Source organism: Leuresthes tenuis, unplaced genomic scaffold (genome assembly GCF_036924035.1).
Source record: "Leuresthes tenuis unplaced genomic scaffold, fLeuTen1.0.hap1 SCAF_24, whole genome shotgun sequence".
Lineage (NCBI taxonomy): Eukaryota > Metazoa > Chordata > Actinopteri > Atheriniformes > Atherinopsidae > Leuresthes > Leuresthes tenuis.
In genome coordinates this window covers 15,953,496-15,973,131 of record NW_027325378.1, presented here as the reverse complement: position 1 = coordinate 15,973,131, position 19,636 = coordinate 15,953,496, and the positions used below count along the sequence as shown (strand labels likewise).

The 19,636-nt window shown below is 38.4% G+C and overlaps 1 protein-coding gene across 1 annotated transcript in view; it reads left to right on the top strand.

Annotated features, from left to right (window-relative positions):
- Window positions 1–19,636, top strand: part of ctnnd2a (catenin (cadherin-associated protein), delta 2a) — a 222,402-nt gene that overhangs the window by 60,840 nt on the left and 141,926 nt on the right. Inside the window, exon 3 of the mRNA XM_072378041.1 lies at window positions 8,473–8,585. Within this exon, the coding sequence (XP_072234142.1) occupies window positions 8,473–8,585 (113 nt within the window). The remainder of the gene's footprint in view (window positions 1–8,472; window positions 8,586–19,636) is intronic.

Genomic DNA, 19,636 nt, shown 5'->3' with positions numbered 1-19,636 from the left:
AGCTTGACATTATGGACTGTTACGCAATACAATCAATTTTGAGTTCCATCTGACCCAGTGTTGTCCAATAGTTTTGGATCTATTGACTTTCAATAAGTCCAAAACTATTGGTTGGTTAGGGTTAGCATAAAACACACGTTTAGATTTAGATTATGATAATGAAATGATATTGTTCAGGATAAAAAAACACTTGGATATGCTTTTAATATAAATAGATACATGGTCACATGTTTGCATCACTTCCCCTAAACTCTTCAATCTAGAACCTACAACCTGGTGTTTATTGTTACAAAGATAGAAGTAGAGGAAGTGTATACTTGCCAACAGCGGGGAATAGTAAACGTCTGTGGAAAGACTGACTGGCTTCTCTCTTTTGCACACGCTTGTACATATTTGGGACTGGATCAGGAATGCTTCCTTTGGGCATCGCCTCATGTGGTGTTCGTCAGCAGTCGTCTTTGTCTATCTCCATCTACTCTCTCTCTCCTTCTTCTGCCAGTGGCAGAGCTCTTCTCTTGAGTATAGGTTTTTTACACTCATTAAAGTGACAGACAAGACAGGCAAAGAAAGGTGCAACAGAGGAAGAAATGAATCTGGGCTAAATTTGAAACGTGATATAGCTACATGAACCACAGCTGTAAGGTTTAGAGATGGGGAAAAAATATGAAACTGAGACAAAAATATACTGCTACTCCTACTCTAACGGGGAAGTTTGATAGTTTAAACATAATCTAATGAGAATTTACAAAAGATTCAGTTTTATCCAGCTTCACATTAGAAATATAATCTCTAAGCTGTTTACAGATGTTAAAGACCTTATTCTAGAAAGAACCTTTGATGATACAATTAAATTAGAACTTTTGGGGTTTTGTTCTTTGTTGTGTTTAAGCATTTAGCAGATGCTTTTATCCAAAGCGACTTACAGATAGGCAGATAGGGTAAGGGGGTGTGGCCTTAGGACCCCTACTGGAGGTAATACCTTTAATGCAGGGGATTTGAACCCAGGTCTCCCACATGAAAGGTGGCAATCATACCACTACACTATCCAGTCCCAACTATTTGAATAGTCTTGTTTAGTTTTTACTCGTTTGTTCTCTTTAGTGAGTAAGTTTTTAGATTTCCCACTCTTAACAGAAACGTTGGAAAGTTTTATCCTCTTCACGCTGCCTCATACATTTTCAACAGAAGAAAGGCAGTACGGTCAAGCACACGCTCTTTCGTCTCTGAAGCTATGCTGTTGGAAGTCATGTAGAATGCCTGAAAAGATGTCCACTTGATGGTTGCATCTATCCCCCTACAATTCTGACAAAGGCCTTTGCATCAATGTTATATTCACACTTCATTAAGTCCCTCTTGCTACAGATACTTATGCAGCCCCGTACCATTGCAGGTGCTGGTTTTTGTACCTTTCACTGTCTCCACTGTCTCTGTTCATTTGAGATGAGCTCATGCATAGAGAGCTTGGTGGTGTTTCTGTACAGAGTGGACATATGGCTTCCTTGTTGTGTCGTTTCAGGTTACATTTCCGGATGCATTCATGGCCTGTGTGGAGTCACATTGATCTTTTAAGGTTCTCCTATGTGTCTGTTTTGATCACAGTCACACAGGTCACACAGATTCAACAGTGGTTTCTGCCTGTTACCTTTACACATTGAGGTGTTTTTTTGAGCGTTTTTATGGCATCAAATTCTAGATTCGTTCACTTTCTACATACAGTTGAGCTGGTCAGTGAAAACCCTGAAAATAATTTCCTTTGTGTGTGTGCTGAAAGTAAAAGGTACCAGATTAATCAACACATTACAGATGCAAATGTTAGTTGCATTTAAAAAAACAAAAACAACAACTATTTAACATGTATATCTATGTCAAAGTGGGACTGGAACTTTCGCTGGCCAACACGTTTATTCTTATCTTATTTCTTTCATGTTTCCCACCATTTTTATGAGCCACGTGTGCCTTAATGTTGGTAGTTTTGAAAAGAAAAACAGCACAACATTGTTTTTATTGCCATACAATTATAGAACTAATGAACATCAAATGCCCATAAGTGTTCTTAAGAATGAAAATAATTAAATTAAACCCTAATGTTTTTCAGTAATATACATAATGATATAGTATGTTCTACTAACATAGTAATATAACAGTAGTAGCATAGCAGTATTAGTAGTATAGTCGTCATATAACATTATATTTCTTCCTTTGGAGTTTATCTTGGCTCCCAATGGGCACTGCCAAACATTGTCAAACGAAGCTTTTGAAAAAACTAGGCTTATCATGTTCCAAACAGAGATGAAAGTATTTTGACCTTCCAGTAACTTGTGAGAAAAGGTTCAGAGGTCTACTGTGCTGCTAGCGCTGCTGCTGTTTATTCAATAAGTTTTAATAAAACCTCATCAAAAAGCACTTTGTACATGTATTTATGTAAGAGGACAAATCTGCTGCTGAATGTTTTTTTATGTTACTCAATGGTCACACTGCTGCTGTCATTCTGTCATAATCATTAATAAAATCCACCTTGAAATTACAATATTCTGGTACAACATAGATTATTTCATGCCACAGACCTATGACTGGCCCTTGGCCCCTCACTCTGTGGGTGGATAAATCCTGAGAGCTGTTCAGGTATGTGGAAGGGTCGGGGCTGTGTGGGAGGAGTCAGGACACAATTTACAAAGGTTGGGGGAGGACGTGGTTTTTCAGTTGCCATAGAGACCTTTGTGGCTCACTGACTGCTGCCTTCCGTCTCCTGTTTGTTCCAGAGGCGGTGACACACACAAAAACAAAACACATGAGTAACACAGAGAAATTCTACATCTAGTCTGTATGCTTTGACAGAAAGAATTGGATGAAGCAAACTGAACTCTTTTTAATTGTGAGTTTTGGATCTTTCAAAGTGACCTATTCATTTCGCAGATGCTTTTATCGAATAAGAAAAATTCAAGCTTCATTGCAGTAAGAAACCTGGTCTCTACACTCAGTGCTAAATCGGTATAAATCTATGGAAATGACAGATGAGTGTCAGGTTAGGTGTGTTAGGGTGTGGGGGTGCTAGGAGAAGAGTTATCGTCTGAAGACGTGAGTCTTGGAGAGATTCTTCAAGATAAAGAGGGAAGCACCTGCTCTGTATCAGTGTAACATACTGTATCATCCATACAAAACAAAGTATTGATAATTAGGTTGACCAGTGCTCTATCTGCAACAGGGTTTTAAACGAACATGTAGAACAATGAAATGGGTTTTATGACAAATCTGTTTTTGAAATTTGATGACACCTTTTATAATTAGGTTGATCAATTTTATAGCAGTATATCTAATCATCCTGCGTCAACATTGTTTCATTATACGCACATGATAATCAGTCATTTTAAAGTGCCCAAAAGATGATCATTTTTAAGCCAAGCGGCTCTGGCATCCTGTGATGTATAGCCTGAAAATAATAGTGATCACCTCCAAATACTTTGTCATTTAAAATACATCATACAAATTCTAAGACCTCTAGTTGTTGTGTGGTAAGAGATGCTGTTCTGTTTTTGTGCGTTTTAAATATATACAAAATATTTCAACTTACAAGTTGCTGATTATTTTAAAGATTTTTTTTAAATGTGACGTAAAACAAAGCATTAGCTTGTATGATTTTACAGCCCGCTAATAGGTTATGAGTTTCAGTAGACATAGTCTACCTGACGCTGTACTCCGTGGTATGGAGACTTACTTTGAGGCTGTACTGGAAAATATATAGTTACTTCGATAGTATGTTGACTTGGACTGTTTGAACTCTCACAGTCAAAAAGAGGGATATGCTTAAGCAGCTTTACCTTTCATATGTCAGAAATAAACATTTTAATAACTTAACAACAGTTAAGTTATTACATTTCTGTTGTCATAGTGAAGGAATGGATGACTTGATAAAGATGCCTAGATGTTTAAGCTCTTATTTTAAAAGCTTAAATGAAATTATTGAGCAGATTATTTCTAGAACACGTTAGTAAATAGGAAATAATTAATTTTGAATATTCAATTTGTAAAGCTGATAATAAAAAGTAAGCAAAATAATAAGTACAAAATTAAATTTAGTCTTATTTTTAGTGTCAGATTACAACAAATGATACTGTCCAATTCAAGACAATTGTAATCCAGTTCTTTGTCATTTAAATATAATTCAGTGAACATAAAAAATCCCAATGAGTCAAATTCATGTAATGCCAAATGAAAATTTTAAATTGAATTAAATGTTGCCTCGCTAAGGAAACCAAACGATCACATCAAAACTTCTCCTTGATTCAGTTCATCATCCTGAGCATGTTGGAGGCAACAGTGGAGAGGGAAACTTCCTTTTAACAGGAAGAAACCTCAAGCAGAACCTTTCTCCCTCGATCAGCAGGGGGGGTTCAAAGAGCAGGAAGGAGGGGTCAACGAGCACCGTAACCACACCAGGGATACCTGCTCAGAAAGAGACACCCAAGTGATTGATAAAAATGATGTCATGTGAGAGCAGAGTGAGAAAAGGTGATCAGTGCATTGTCTGATGGACCCCAGCAGTCTAAGCCTTTGGATTAAATTGAAGATTTAAGTTTTCATGTGATCTTTTGGTTTCCAGCATAGCTAAGGAGCTGCTGTTTTGCATATGCCTAAACCCCCTCAGCCAATTATTCACAAAGAGTTTCTATTTATACTGGTTCCGAAATTGAGCAATCACCCGCCATCTCCTCTACACGGTTAATATCAAGCTTTACGACGGGACTGAATAAGACATTGACTCACTGCGTCGACTCACTAGGATATACAGCAAGGACATCAGAATGTCAGTCCAATTCGATAAATGTGGCCAAATGTTATCAAAGACAGGCGAGATGAACATAGCTGAAAGAGATGAACCACCAGAAGGCCCCATAGCTATTGTTCAGGATGGCTACAGATGCTACAAAAATACCTACAAAGAGTAAGGCACTAAGTCCGAGTCATCAACACATGAGCCCTGCCAGTTATCAGATACCCAGCTGTTATAATAACCTGACCAAAGGAGTAGACTAAAGCCATTTATATCAAGACAAGAAAACAATCCACAAGGCATGGAGGGTTGAAGGAGAAGGAGGATGGAGTGAAGGAGAAAGTCTGGGGGCTTTTGAGTGCCACTATCCAGAAGGAAAAAATTAAGATCTAGGAATGCATCAGCAAAATGGTCCCTGGCAATGAACTACTGAGTGAGGCATCTGAAACCTAGTAAAGGGGAGGAAGAGGATAAAGGATAAACCTCTGCACAGTACACACCACTGACAGATTGGGGGTGCAACTGATAATGAGAAGTCTGATCAGTGGAGAGAAAATGCTGGTTTGTTAGACAGCACAGGGGCACTAATCATGGCAGCACAAGAACATGCCTGACATGACCCCTTCGAGACCCCATTCTAGTCTGAAATGCTGAGGTTTTAATTTGGCACTTAAATACACAAATGGTTCTAGTTCTTTTGACAGGTGTACATGGTCTAACTTTAAAGTTTGTAGCATTTCCTGTAAAGTAAACCAGTGTGTGGTTCATTATAAGACATGTATTTTTTTCTTCTCTTTTGATTAGTTATTTTGAGTCTTTACTAAGGCAAAGATAGTTCTTAATGGCACTATTTCTTGGCCAGTTCAGTTGTAAAAAATCTTGGCCAGTAGCAATTTATCCCTGATATTTATAACATATCGGCAACAAAGCAGTTCCTCAAGCCAAGGAGTTTTAACAAATAAGACCTGTAACAAAGGGTAATTCGTAAATGAACAATTATCCCCCTAATACAGAACATTCCTCACAGGTTTGCCATCTGCTTTAGCTTTCAGGCATAACCATGCTACTTTAGAAGATATTTTGCCATTGAGGCGTGATGAATCATCAATTAGCTTAATGATACTTTAGCTGCTTGGATTTGCATTTTTTACACTTTGAGGATTCAAACCTTTTGCAGCTGTGGCAAACAAGGTGACAGTCTGTTATGTGTGGCACAACAGAGCTTTGAAGCTAGGCAGCTTGCTGTAAAACAAAGCTGTAATTTAAAATTACAGGTTGAAATGGTTTAATAGACCTTGTTACCTTGCTTTACAAGTCGGAGGGGTGACTGAACCTACTACTTTGTTGTTCACATGCATGAGATTTATCTGGTTGCAGTTAGATGCAAAGTCTGAAGGAGGCTGAAGGACTGAATGATGGAAAGTAAGGAGTATTGAGGGAGAAATAGGATTGAAAAGAAGGTGACTGGCTAGTGGACTCATGGCTCAAGATATTATTAATGGGTTCTGCATGAACTTACAGAATATAAGTAGTGTATTGATGATATTAACATACCATTCTATTCAGGGTAATTGTTCGTAGAGAAAGGAATTGCCATGAGTCACTGAATTACTTCTACTGGTACTGTCTGAGGCTTATTTTTGCCCATAACATAGCTATGTGCATCGGAGGAAGACAGTGAAAGAGAGAGCACTTTTTATGCGTAAGCTTTTCCTGGAAGCATGCATGGAACAGGGAGGAAGAGAGAGGGGGAGATGAATTGCATTGTGCTGGTTTGTGTTTGGGAGGAGGTTTGGATTGAGGTTTGAGGCTTGAGAAAGCAACTGGGGATCAACTCATTCATGGCTTCAAATGGCTTTGAGAAAACCAATCAAACCAGCACAGACTCTCTATTCGTCTTGCTCACACACCCTTTTTCTCATTTTTGCACACACTTTCACTCATTCATCAACCAAAATATCTTTTGTAGGGTGGAATGCACTGCACTATTGATCAGTTTCAATATGCACACACAATCACACGCAGACGCGCACATATTTGCACATTGTTATTCTTACTTAAAAATCTAATTCATCAGGCTCATAGCTTGGTGGTTGATGGAATCAAAGCTGCCAGAAAGACACTTCAACAGTTTGTGTATCAACATATCCATGTGGATGCATAACCAAGGCCACATTAGGTGTGAGATCATAACTTAAAGCAGACGACATAGTTTGTTAGTGAATGGTTTCTGTTACCAACTAAAAAAAAGTTTAACTTTTTAAAGTTTTTGTTTATTTGCATTTTAATTGTCTTTTTTTTTTAATTTATATATATATATATTAGATGAAGATTCACAGTACTCCAATCACTCGGGAAGAAAGGTTATTAGGTTTTAATAAAGTCATTCCACCGAGGAATTGCACAGATATCTTCATGTGAAAGAACTGTGGTTTGCAATTTTAAGAACTCTTAATTATAACAGTTTCCATAGCTGTATTTTAGGCCTGAGCTGTTTCCATGACCTTCAGCTGACAATGTTTCTCTCCTCTGGCATTTTGCTGCAGTTCCGCCACACATTATTATTACACTGAAATACTGTGAGAATACTTTTTGTGTTTAGCAGGTTGCCATTTTCACACTTGGGGACCAGTAAGTTATCCGAACACTGTGCAAACAGTTTGGTCCAGATATTTTCTGCAGAATCCATATAGTTCAGATGCTTTGGAAAAATTTTGAGGCAATTTTCAAGTGAAACTGGTTCTCATTTCTCATCCCGACTGGTAGTAAAATGCTTTAACTAGAAGGCTGCATGGAAAATCTCCACAAGACATCCGGATGAAGTGCTGATGACATTTGCATGAGCACACGCCACTCCAATAGAACCTCTAGAATATTTCAGGATATTTGTGTGAAAACTGCTCATAGTATGGTATGTTAAAAAAAAAGATGAACGGCTTTACTGTCTTTGATATCAAAGACCAATGTCTTTAAAGGCCAGACATCTTAGTAAGAACTTTTTTCCTTTTATCTTGAATGAAAGTTAAGCCCTTGATTGTCAGTTCAAAATACATTATGCACACATTTCCCCAGCAGACATTCGGTTCTCTCTCTAAAGCCCACAACATGAAGAATGAGCATTGAACGAATGAACATCTATAAATAGTTGATTGTAAATATTGATGTAATTCAAGTGGATCACATCACGACATTGTTTTCTTATGAGCATTTATATTATTTACTGTACATGATGATGAAAGCTAAATCCCACACTTCACTCATGTTGTTTTTGCAACTGACTGTTTTATTTCTATGGTTTAGTAAACATTTCTTCTGAAGTCACTGAGTCTTCATTTGCCACCGCAGAGTTTTATCAACATGATATGAGGATGAATATTACATGTAAAAAAGTATCAGTTTGCATGAGACACAATGACAAGTTGTCTTTGGTGCTGGTGTTTTTTTTTGTTTTTTTTTTTGCTTTTTAATAACTTTTGTTGTCTTTGATGGGTAGGATAAGCTCTAACTGATACTGACTCATACATATGTAGTTATTAGAATTTATAAAAGACAATAGGTCTTTTGAGCGACAACTTCAGTTTACTCCTCCCGCCTTTGTAGATTTGGTGAACCCACACCCTTCCTCTTCCATCACTCTGGAGTTGCAGGTCCTGAAAATCTAAAATTGTTTAGTGAAACGCATGCTTTCCTTTTTCTCTCTCCAGGAGCTTCAGTTTGAACGTCTGACTAGAGAACTTGAAGCTGAGCGTCAGATTGTTGCCACACAGCTGGAGAGATGCAAGCTGGGATCAGAAGCAGGCAGCATGAGCAGCATCAGGTAACATGGAAATTCCCTGTATGTGGTATGTCACCTGACCACAGGTGACATACCGTCCTCACTTTTTGTGTGAGATGGTGGGTCTTTGTGTGGCTGGAAAAGATTAGGTTGTGTGTGTCTGTAGCTAAACACTGTCAGGTAAATTGTATGTGTTTGATGATCATATTTGGTTGTGCAAATATATAAACAAGTATACATTTTATAGAAAATCTTTGAGTTTCTTTTTACAACTGCATGTGTAAACCTTTGTCATGAGGGAAGGGTTTCTTATGTCTCCTATGACAAATAATGATGACTGCAGCATTATATACCTACTCTTAACTCAAGTATGCACACTCTTGCACACCAATCTACCGGGTTTCCCCTCTCCTCTTCATGGAGTGATTTTACTATAAAATGAGTGTCCCTCCCATGACAGTATGGGATGCATTTATCAGCTGAATGGATTGGCCCAAATGTGAGGTGTGAGGGAAAATCCAACACTCAAACACATCCATGCAGAAGTTCCACACTGATGGCAACACGTGTTCAATTTAGCATATATATGTATGCAAACTTTTTGCGTGCAATCTTGCATAACTACACACTCAAACACACAGTCTCACGCTCACACACACCATCTGGCTTTCATTGATTTTACATTTGATCCACAATCAGGAATCCAGACAAGAACCCAATCCAATTCCTAAAATGATGATATGAAAACATTATGAATGCGGTGATAACAACTGCAGGTAAATCACAGACTTACAGCTTTGTATAACTGTATGATAATTTCTAGATTTAAGAAACTGTCAAACTGTTGGTTGTTATCGAGAATTCACATTTCTTATCAGTCCATATTTTACTTTCTTGTTCTATTTGCGTCCCACACTTTAATATAACTGCCTACATACCTTATCTTACCAGCCTTACCTTACATAGTAGTTCTTTTTTTATATAGGAAATTGCTTAAATTAAGAGAATGAGAAATTAATAAAGAACTCTGTGATGATAGTCATACCTGACAACAATCAGAATTACTAATCTTTAAGGAGTGTAGTTGTACATAAACAAGAGCTACAGACTAAAACTGAAACATCTCTTTGGTCCGTTTAATTAAACATGCCAACTATACATACTACAAATGCCTTCATTCCAAATAAGTTCCATTTATTTTGAAAGGTTGATAGGACCCTCTTGTCACATGTTGCTTAGCAACACACACACAGGCCCATTTGTTTCTTAAAGACCAGAACAGAGCAATTTAGATTAGCTTATAGACTGCTTTGGTTGATGTGATTAGCTGAATTCTTATTGTTGCTGTCTACTTTTCAATGTTGTGACATGTCTGTTCATGCAATGATGTCTGAGTTCATAAAACCTTTCATCAAGTCTCAAATGAAGTAAAGAAAAAATTTATCAGTTAACATGACAAAATGCAAACTAAGAGTCCTCGTACAAATCTGATGTGAAAAGATAATGGCTGCGTTTCCCAGATTCACTAAGAAGCTCTTAGCGAATCTGGGAAACGCGGCCAATGTCCACGCAAGGACAAAACATATGCAATTTGCATGTACTTTAATTTGAACCTGCTGCTTTCCACCCCTTTTATTGCCCACATACAAGCTAAAAGCCAAGAACAATGCGTCTCGTCAAGAATCACTCAAGATTATGACAGTTCTGTGGCATCAATGACTCTCACCACCTGGGACATTATCTGAGTCATTGGGTTACAACCCAAACAAAAATCAATCTGGGAGCATCTAGAAGAGGTGATAAAAGTCGCAATGAAAAGTGTTATCATGGCATTCAGTTATAGCTCTTGGGAAAACTCTGTTCCAGATCCAACCTCCGGCCTAAAGGAAATCAAACTGCTAGCTTTATTGTGTTAATCTAAATCCTCTATGAAGTTGTTGTGGGAATATGATGCTTTGTGAGGCGCAGCGCAGTTCTGTTTTTGCACCAGTTTATGCTTCAATGAATGAATTCTATCAATCACTTGTCCTCTGATTTTGTTTGCCGTCAGCTCCTAAAGGTTTTGGTATTCATGTAGGCAGCAGCAGTAACGGTACAAAATAAAGGTTTGGAGTCTAAACAGCAGTCTTTTTTGTCAATTTATGTCCTCTTAAATTGATACAAAGTTTAGTTTAGTTTGTAATTTATAAGAAGCAGCAAAACACATATGTTTGTAAAGAGGCAGCACAACAGCCTGTCCCCAGCATGGATAGTAAATAAGCATATACATCAACTGTGCACATAGTCCCTGCTCCTCAAGTATAAAATCTACTCCAGGCATTTATTTCTTTGGCCTCAGGGTATGGTAACTCAAAAAACTTAACTTTTCTCTTTCTTGCCTTTCTCTCTTGCTTGCCTTTGAGTATCTTAGTTTTCTTGTCTTTAACATACAGGTACATACAGTTCATGCGACTCTGAGCTTTCTTAGGCATTGATTCATTTAAGGACAAAGCTAAGAACAGAAACCACTTCAAACACTTTCTATAACCTGCTTGTTAATAGTCATGTGCACTATCACTCTGACCAATATCTTTATTACCTTTCATTTGATCTATTTTTCCTAAAGATTCTTAAAACATATGACATTTCTCATTTCTTACCCCATTCTCCCTACCTCCCTCCTCACACAGACACCATATTGTCAAAAGTATTCACTCACCCATTCAAATAATTGAATTCAGGTGTTCTAAATACTCCCATTGCCACAGGCGTATACATTCAAGCACTTAGGCATGTAGACTGCTTCTACAAACATTTGTGAAATGTTTGTGGTCGCTCTCAGGAGCTCAGTGAATTCCAGCGTGGTACCGTGATAACATGCCACCTGTGCAACAAGTCCAGTCGTTACTAAATATTCCACAGTCAACTGTCAGCGGTATTATAACAAAGTGGAAACGATTGTGAATGACAGCAACTCAGCCACGAAGTGGTAGGCCGCATAAAATGACAGAGCGGGGTCAGCGGATGCTGAGGCACATCGTTTCAGACCTCCAAACTTCATGTGGACCTCAGATTAGCTCAAGAACAGTGCATAGAGAGCTTCATGGAATGGTTTTCCAGGGCCGAGCAGCTGCATCCAAGCCATACATCACCAAGTGCAATGCAAAGCGTCAGATGCAGTGGTGTAAAGCATGCTACCACTGGACTCTAGAGCAGTGGAGACATGTTCTCTGGAGTGAGGAATCACGCTTCTCCACCTGGCAATCTGATGGACGAGTCTGGATTTGGCGGTTGCCAGGAGAACGGTACCTGTCTGAAGCACAAATGCGCTTCTGGAAGAATGGTCAAAAATTCCCATAAATGCACTCCTAAACTATGTGGAAAGCTCGCCCAGAAGAGTTGAAGCTGTTATAGCTGCATAGGGGGGAGCGGCGTCATATTAAAACCTATGGATTAAAAATAGAATGTCATTTAAATTCATATACGTGTAAAGGCAGATGAATACTTCTGGCATTAAAGTGTACCATATGTTTGTTTCCAAAAGGCTTATACCTCACCTCAGGGATGTATTTTTATTTGCTCACATTTTTTCATCACAATTACCTGTTGCATAAATTCAGAAGACAGCCAGTGAGTTACCTTTATATTTATAGAAATCCTCAGAAAATGCATCAAAGCTTGAGATCTCTTGCCTTTATTTTGTTATGTCTGAAAATGAGGTATTACTTTGTTGATCCAAACAGCAGTACAATATTGACGAAACCCTGCATACATTAATCTGCAGTAATCAGATACACATTTGTAGCAGTATCAATGGTAAAAGCGCTGTCTTCTACAGCATCTTCTACATCTTCTCCAGCTGACAGACATCTACAGCCCCACTGCAGACAGGCAGTCACACAGCTCCACCTTTCCCCTCCCTAGCAGCAGAGCACTGTTGAGTTCAAACTACAGAGCTTGTCGCTGTTGCCATCTTAAAAATGTTGTTTTTACAGTTGTAGGAAAAGCCAGACTGTGGCCACTTAGTCGCATTTTGCGAACACTTTCTCTTGTGTATCCAATGACACACCGGGGGGGAGAAGCAAGAATACGTGAGTGTGTGCGCGCACATGCATATGTCTTGTGTGTGTAACGGTCTGTCTCACTGTCATCATAACCACGCAGTTAGAGGAGAGAAAAACTGTTTGGGTTGCGAGCCTCAGGCTTCTCCATCATGTACCTATCTGTTCAGTAAGCAGCTGACTCTTGCCCTCGCTTTGTTCTTTCTTCCAAATGAACGAGATCCTTCGGATCTGTGATATGACTGTGCCAAATTAACAATAAAGAAACAGAGTGTCGAATCGGGAAGCAATGACAATCCTTCTTACGATATGAAAAGGTCAGGCAAGTAAAAATAGGGTAAAGAAAATTGTGGTTTGCTGACTCAATTTATTAATTTAAAGAGTTTAAGTGAATATAGTGATAAATGTTGGTAATGAGCAAACAATTCAGCCTACAGAAATACCAAAGTAATGTTTAATTTTAAAGTAATGGAGTATTTTTAAAAATGTTTTTTTTTTGAGTGTGAGATATCCCTTTTTCTGTTTATCCTGCGTGTTTTCCATTCCACAATGTTACCTGCTTGTCTTACCCTCTGTTGTATGTGCTTTTGTTATGGGTATGTCACTCCTCTCATCTCCCTAGTGTCATTATTGTTTATCAGCCTACACACCTGTCTCCTATTTACTTAGTGACCCAGCATTTTAACCTATCTGTCCCATCCGCTGCTCACAGAATCATCCAGTCAGTCTGTATGGAAGTTGGAGGTCCTCAGCATTCTTTACAAGACTAAGTGTTTGATCTTTTACTGTTCTGATTGTAACTCGGGATCACCACTGTCTGGATTTGGACCAAGTGCAATTTGCCTGTCTGATTTCTAAAAGTTTCATCTGCTTATGCCTATTTTTACCATTTAATTATCATTATTTTCAAGGACTGTAACTGACAGAAAACACATTTTTTACATCTCATCCTAAGTTGAAATGAATATATGTTCATGATAAAACAGTTTATTTTAACATTAGTCCAAAACTACATCATACAGAACATCTCAGCTTGAAAAAGTAGTGCTGCTTGTTGACCAGTGGTTATTTGCAAAAATAAAATGAAACTGAAAATGAACCACAGCATGTCCCTTTTTCACCAAGATGACACCGCAAGATGAAAGTTGGAAGGGCTTTGCGGTTGACTCTGTGCTGTTAGAAGCTGTAGCTGTTGCTGTAAAGTGACCAAATTGCTCATGTTTAGCAAGGCATTTCTAAGGGTCCAATTAACAATGATTGAATGTTTCCATCGTATCGCCTACATTCATCTTACATGCAGCTGCACAGAGATGCACGTTTTCTTTAAGTGTGTGGCTGTGATATCCGTGTGTGTGTGTCACTTTGTGCATGACTTGAACCTCCAGCAGTGCATCATTTGTCCAGGCTGATTGAGCTGACAGCTATTAACTGCCAGTGGTGCACCAGCTCCTAATCCTGCTTACCTACTTTGCAAACCACCAGTTTACCAGCCGCACTGTCATCACCAAACGTGCTCATTCCACCATAACCTGCCTCATTATCCTCCAGCTTACCCACTGCTCCTTCTGCTCTGCTCAGCCCCCTGCACTCATCTTCTCTGCCTTCACTTGACATTTTTTTTGTTGTTACCAATCACTCCCAGTTCCATCCAACAACACAAATTAATCTGTTTTTATTCACTGCTTCTCTATGTCTGCTTCCTAGCTTTGGGTTGTTGATTACAATAGTGCAGAATACATTCACATTGAAATTCAAAAGACATGCGGCGTTTTTTTTTTACAGCTGTTCTTGTTGAACTGGGAGCAAAGTTGAGGCTTCATGAGACCACAGCCTACATATAAATGCATGAAAGTTCTTTCAGTAACACACACCATCCCTCAGAACAATAAACACTAAAGCCAAAGGGGGAAGAGAAATCAAATGATGCACACATAGTGAAACTTTTGTGTAATGAGTTCTGGATAACTTTGGTACAGACTGAAACCCCTTAAGCACTGATCACGCAACAGCGCTAAGGAATTGGACAAGCAAGAAAACAACCCCGTTCTTTTACCGGCAACAGCAAACACACAAGCAAATGAGAATGATGTGAGATCCTCCACAGTGAAAAATGACAAGTTCATCATTCATGAAAACCTTGTTTTGACCTGTAGTTACAGTGCTCCCCCTGACAATAATTCTAATAAAAAAAAAAGTAACAAAAGTAGCAGAGAGGGGTCACATTTACACCTTATATCACAATGTGATATGAGCAGCCTGGTGAATAAGTGACGAGTGAAAAACACAAAGACGACAATCACAGCTAACCTGGGATGTAAGGGACTGTCACAGCTAGTGATGGCAAAAACATATGAAGAAACCATGTTCAAATAACTCTTAGATGATCTCTGGACAGACATTACCTTCCACATAATTTGTTCATAAGCTAGGTTTACTCTTTTTCTTGTCCCCCTCATACTGTTCTTTCTCCTTTCTACTATGGCTCTGTGTTTTGTCTCAGTGTATTTCTTTTTTTGCCACAACACATTCTGTTTTTCTTACTGTCTGCCTCTCTGGCAGTGTTTGGTTGGTTCTTATCTATTCTCACCACTATCTGGTGTTGGGGGAAGATAAGCTTGCATTTGCATGTTTAATGAACCAAACACCCCAAATTCCCCTCAGCTTGAGGAGGCACACATAGGCACGGTGCACACCCAGACAAACTGCTGGCTGTTGGCCCTGAAGGCCTCTGTCTCCTTTCTGCTGACATGGAGTCACCAGCTGTCGACACCTTCAGGAACAAATATTTATAACAAATGGAACACCAATGATAAAACCACATCATTACGAAACAAGAAGGAAATGATATGCCATATTGACAGAAAACATTGGATTTTATTTGATTATTACATACAGTGGTGCTGGAAAGTCTCTGAATTTGGGGAAATTCTCTATAAATTAAGTGATATTATAAATTCTGCAAACAAAATCTGTGAGTGTGATTGCTCAGCTCACTGTGACCTCTATCTATCTTGATAACTTTGCAGAGATAAAAGTGCCATTTTTAGTCAGCACCTTCAATAAAACATCAGTTTTCCTATTTCATTAAATCTCAATGTTCTCAACTGAATAATGTTGAGTTAAATAGTAACCACCCTGGCTACTAGCAATGCAAGATTTTTTGGGGAGAACAGAAACCCAGAGGCGGGCCTTTTTGCATCTACAGGGAAAAGAAAAATGCCAAGACACAATTTAAGTGTGAAAGACAAATAGATGGCGGAAGAGTTAGAACAACACAGGGAGAGGTAGGAAGAAAGATGGACAGTGAGGGCGACAGGGCTGTGAGAGATGTTACACCTGCCATCATTTTTCTCCTCTCCTCTTGAAAATGCATCATCAGTCATTAGGGGGGTGTGCGACTTGCAGTATCATCATCACTCACACAGACACACATGTGCCCTAACACAAGGTATATTTTAAGGTGTAATGCAACAGCCCATAATTTGAGTTCTCTCAATGCAGCATTTTGCTGAGCTTATAAAACCGCCTGCAGCTAATGGTGTGATGGATCCCTCTATTATCACCCAACACAGGAGAAGAGAGTGAGGTATAGTGAGATAAAGGAGTGTAATTGGATAGTATTTTAGTCGTGGCAAAAACAGGAGGGTGCTCAGTGATGGAGCTGGGGAAAAAAGTTGTAAAATATTAAGTACACAGTTAAGCCTAAAAGCTGTTCACATATGATGGGGCTTGACCAATAAATACAATCCAACATGTTTCTCTAAAAGAAAAAAACTTCAGAGGTGATATAATGAAGTGCAGAAATGACCAAACTATAATGAGGTCATACAGGGTAACTCGTGTATATACATGTCATACTATGAAGTATGACATACTACACGTATGTACATTAAAACAATTTCTGGGGCAATGCTCACCATAGAACAAACACTGAAAATCTTTCATTTTTCAATGTCTATAGCAATTTAATGACATACTGTGCACAAGTTAACAGCAAAGAAAACTACAAATATGATCATTTATTCAGTTTTAATTAAATATCTCAGATTTCCAAAGGGTTCCTGAATGAAATAAAATCTAATTACTTTGGTGTTAAATTTCTATCAAATGTATTCATCACTTGTACGTTCCACTCCAGCCTCTTGAATCCACCTTTCATTGTGTGCAAATACAGACAAAGCTCACAGTGCCATAATTCTAAGATATGCTGTTTAATGTTTAAAGCTTTTTCTAAATCTTATACTAGCATGTTAATATATGATTTTTTTTAAATGTATTAATTAATTTGCTGGTTGGATGTTAAAATCTTGCATACTCATAAAAACCTCAAGTGGTACAGTGGATGCTCCAATGTGCTCCAAGCTAAAGAATAAGAGATCATGATTAATTATCTTAATTCTCATCTCAGATTGAAAATCTTTGTTTTTAAACTCCCACCTGAAGTCCCCCATTCTATCAGTCAAATGTAAATGTAGCTGCAGGTTACCCTAATAAGGATGTTGTGATGGTTATGACTCGTCCTTGAAGATTTCTTATGGGGTGTCACAGTTTAGGTTTTTTATGTCACAGTTTATGTTTTTCAGGTCACAGTTTAGGTTTCAATAGTCTCGTTTTCAGTTTCTCAGGTTTTCAGGTTATGTTCTTGTCATGTTTTTCCCCTGCCACCTAGTTTCAGTCACGTCACCTGCTTCATTGTTCACAGCTGCACGTCATTCACTAATCACTCCCTCCACAGTATTTAGTCTCCTGGTTTCCTTTCACTCATTGCAGAATCCTCACTAACCCTTCATGCCACCATCACTGAAAGATAAGTCTGGTTTCCTGCCTCATAGTCACAATATTTATTCATAGTCTTGTTCCTTTTTTTTGGTCATAGTTATTCATAGTCTTGTCTCGTTTTTCATAATCTTGTTTGCTATTTAATTCACAGCTTAAGCATTCTTTGAATCCGGCTCTGCTGCGCCCTCTGTTTTGCCTTGCTCCCTGTTTTTGTGTTTTTGGAAATAAACCTTTGAACTTAAAGAACTGCATCTGGGTCCTACCTCACCACCATTCCTGACACAGGGTATTGAAATACCCTTTGTCCCAGTAGTTTAAAGTTCACCCTGGATCCCTTTTAAGGAATGTTCCAGAGGTGGCACAGGATTATCAGGAACACTTTCTTTATGTAATACATCTGAGATGGACGGAAACTTTCCACAATTTCTCACAGAATTAGGAATTTTATTGTAGAATGTAAACAAAGAAGAAAAACAGGAAGGAAAAAAGACCAAAAAAATGAACAAACAAGAGTGCCGGTAATTAAATTACAGACAAGTTTATCCCAAAGTGTTTCTGGTACTGCCAACAGCCAATGTGCCCATAACCTATTAGGGACTGTGATGAACTCTAAACTATGTGAAGACTAATCCCAAACTGTGTAAATATCTGCTCCTGAGAATATGAAAATCTCACAGTCTAGAATGGTTGCCTGCCCCTGAGAAAACTTTTGGCCAGAGAGTAAGGAAATGTGTGCGTATAGTGGAGCCGGTCCCTGTTGGTGTTGAACTAAATGTCACAGCTTGGTTTGAATAAATAGTCCTATACGTGCTCTGGGACTGGACACTAATATGCAGTAGGGCCAGCATGTATGTGTGTTTGTGTGGTGACTCAGAGCTTTTGTTCAATTTCACTCTATTCTTTTTGCCAGTCACACCCATGTTCACGCATCCTCTTGGACAGTTTGACTTCACCTTTCTCTGACCTACCCGATGGGTCTTTGGGCAGATGTGTTCACAGAACAACACAATCGGAAAGCTGTTACTGCCCTAGGACATAAACCTTACACCTCACCCTCCTCCCTATGCACGCACACACACACACACACCACACATCTCTCTATCTGTATCCCTTTGCATTACATCAAGAGGTAGATGTATATGAAAGCTTGGCAACAATACATAAAAGTTTGTAAAAAGCATAGAACAAGCAACAATTGTACAGTATTATGTGTACACCTATGTGATAGCAGTTTATTATTCAGGTATTTAAGCTCAAGGACGGCTCATCTTTTATTTTGTTCCATGTTGTTCTTCTCACTCTCACGATACATCAAATCTCTGCTGATACTGCCACTTGGTGTCAGTTGAGCTACAGAGCAGATGACCTGATGAAGACATGAAGTTGATAGCTCAGAAAGGCTGTGAGTGGAGCTGTGTGTTTATATAATCAGTACTTTTGGTACTGAAAAATGGCCTTACAATGTGGCTTTGGACATATATTTGTACAATGATATTCTCTTTCCAAAATGTCAACAGTATATTACAGGTTTTGTTGGTGATAATGTCTATTTTTCTCTGTCTTTTGATTCCATCAGTGCTATCAACAGCATCAGAAACACAGAGTGACACCTGAAGCAAGGATCTGTCTGCTTACTAAATGGAAATAATCCAAGTACTTGAACCTATCAGGATTTTGAATTGGCTACATTACAGCATCATAAATACATAACAGCAGTATATTTATACATATGCAGAAAGTATCTGTCTGCTCACAAAATAGACATTATCTACATGGTTTAACTCATAAGCTTCATGAATATATGACAACAGGATACAGCCAAAGGGAATGAAAGATCAACAGAGCTTATCAAAATGTGTCATTATTATTTCACTTCAATAATATTTAATAAATATAAAGATGAAAAATTGTGAATTAAGAGATAAAAATGTAGCAAAAGAGAAAGTAGAATATGAAATAAAGTATAAATATGAGAACGAGAAAAACATGGATATAGAGAAAACATAAAAAATGATAAATCAATGAACCCATTTTATTACCACAACTCTGTAATTGATTATATCTGTTAGCCATTTCTCTTTATTTTTTCTCCCTCCTTGCAAAACTCCTTCCTCCATCTCTCCCTTACTTAATCTTTCTGCTCAACTTTCCCATAAGTACCAACAATGACACCACATCTCAAACAATTTCCATGAAACATTTGTCTATCATTTGTTTGCAAAACTTTCTTTTTTCATCTGCATACCAACTGAGGGGCTGCACATCTCAACTGGG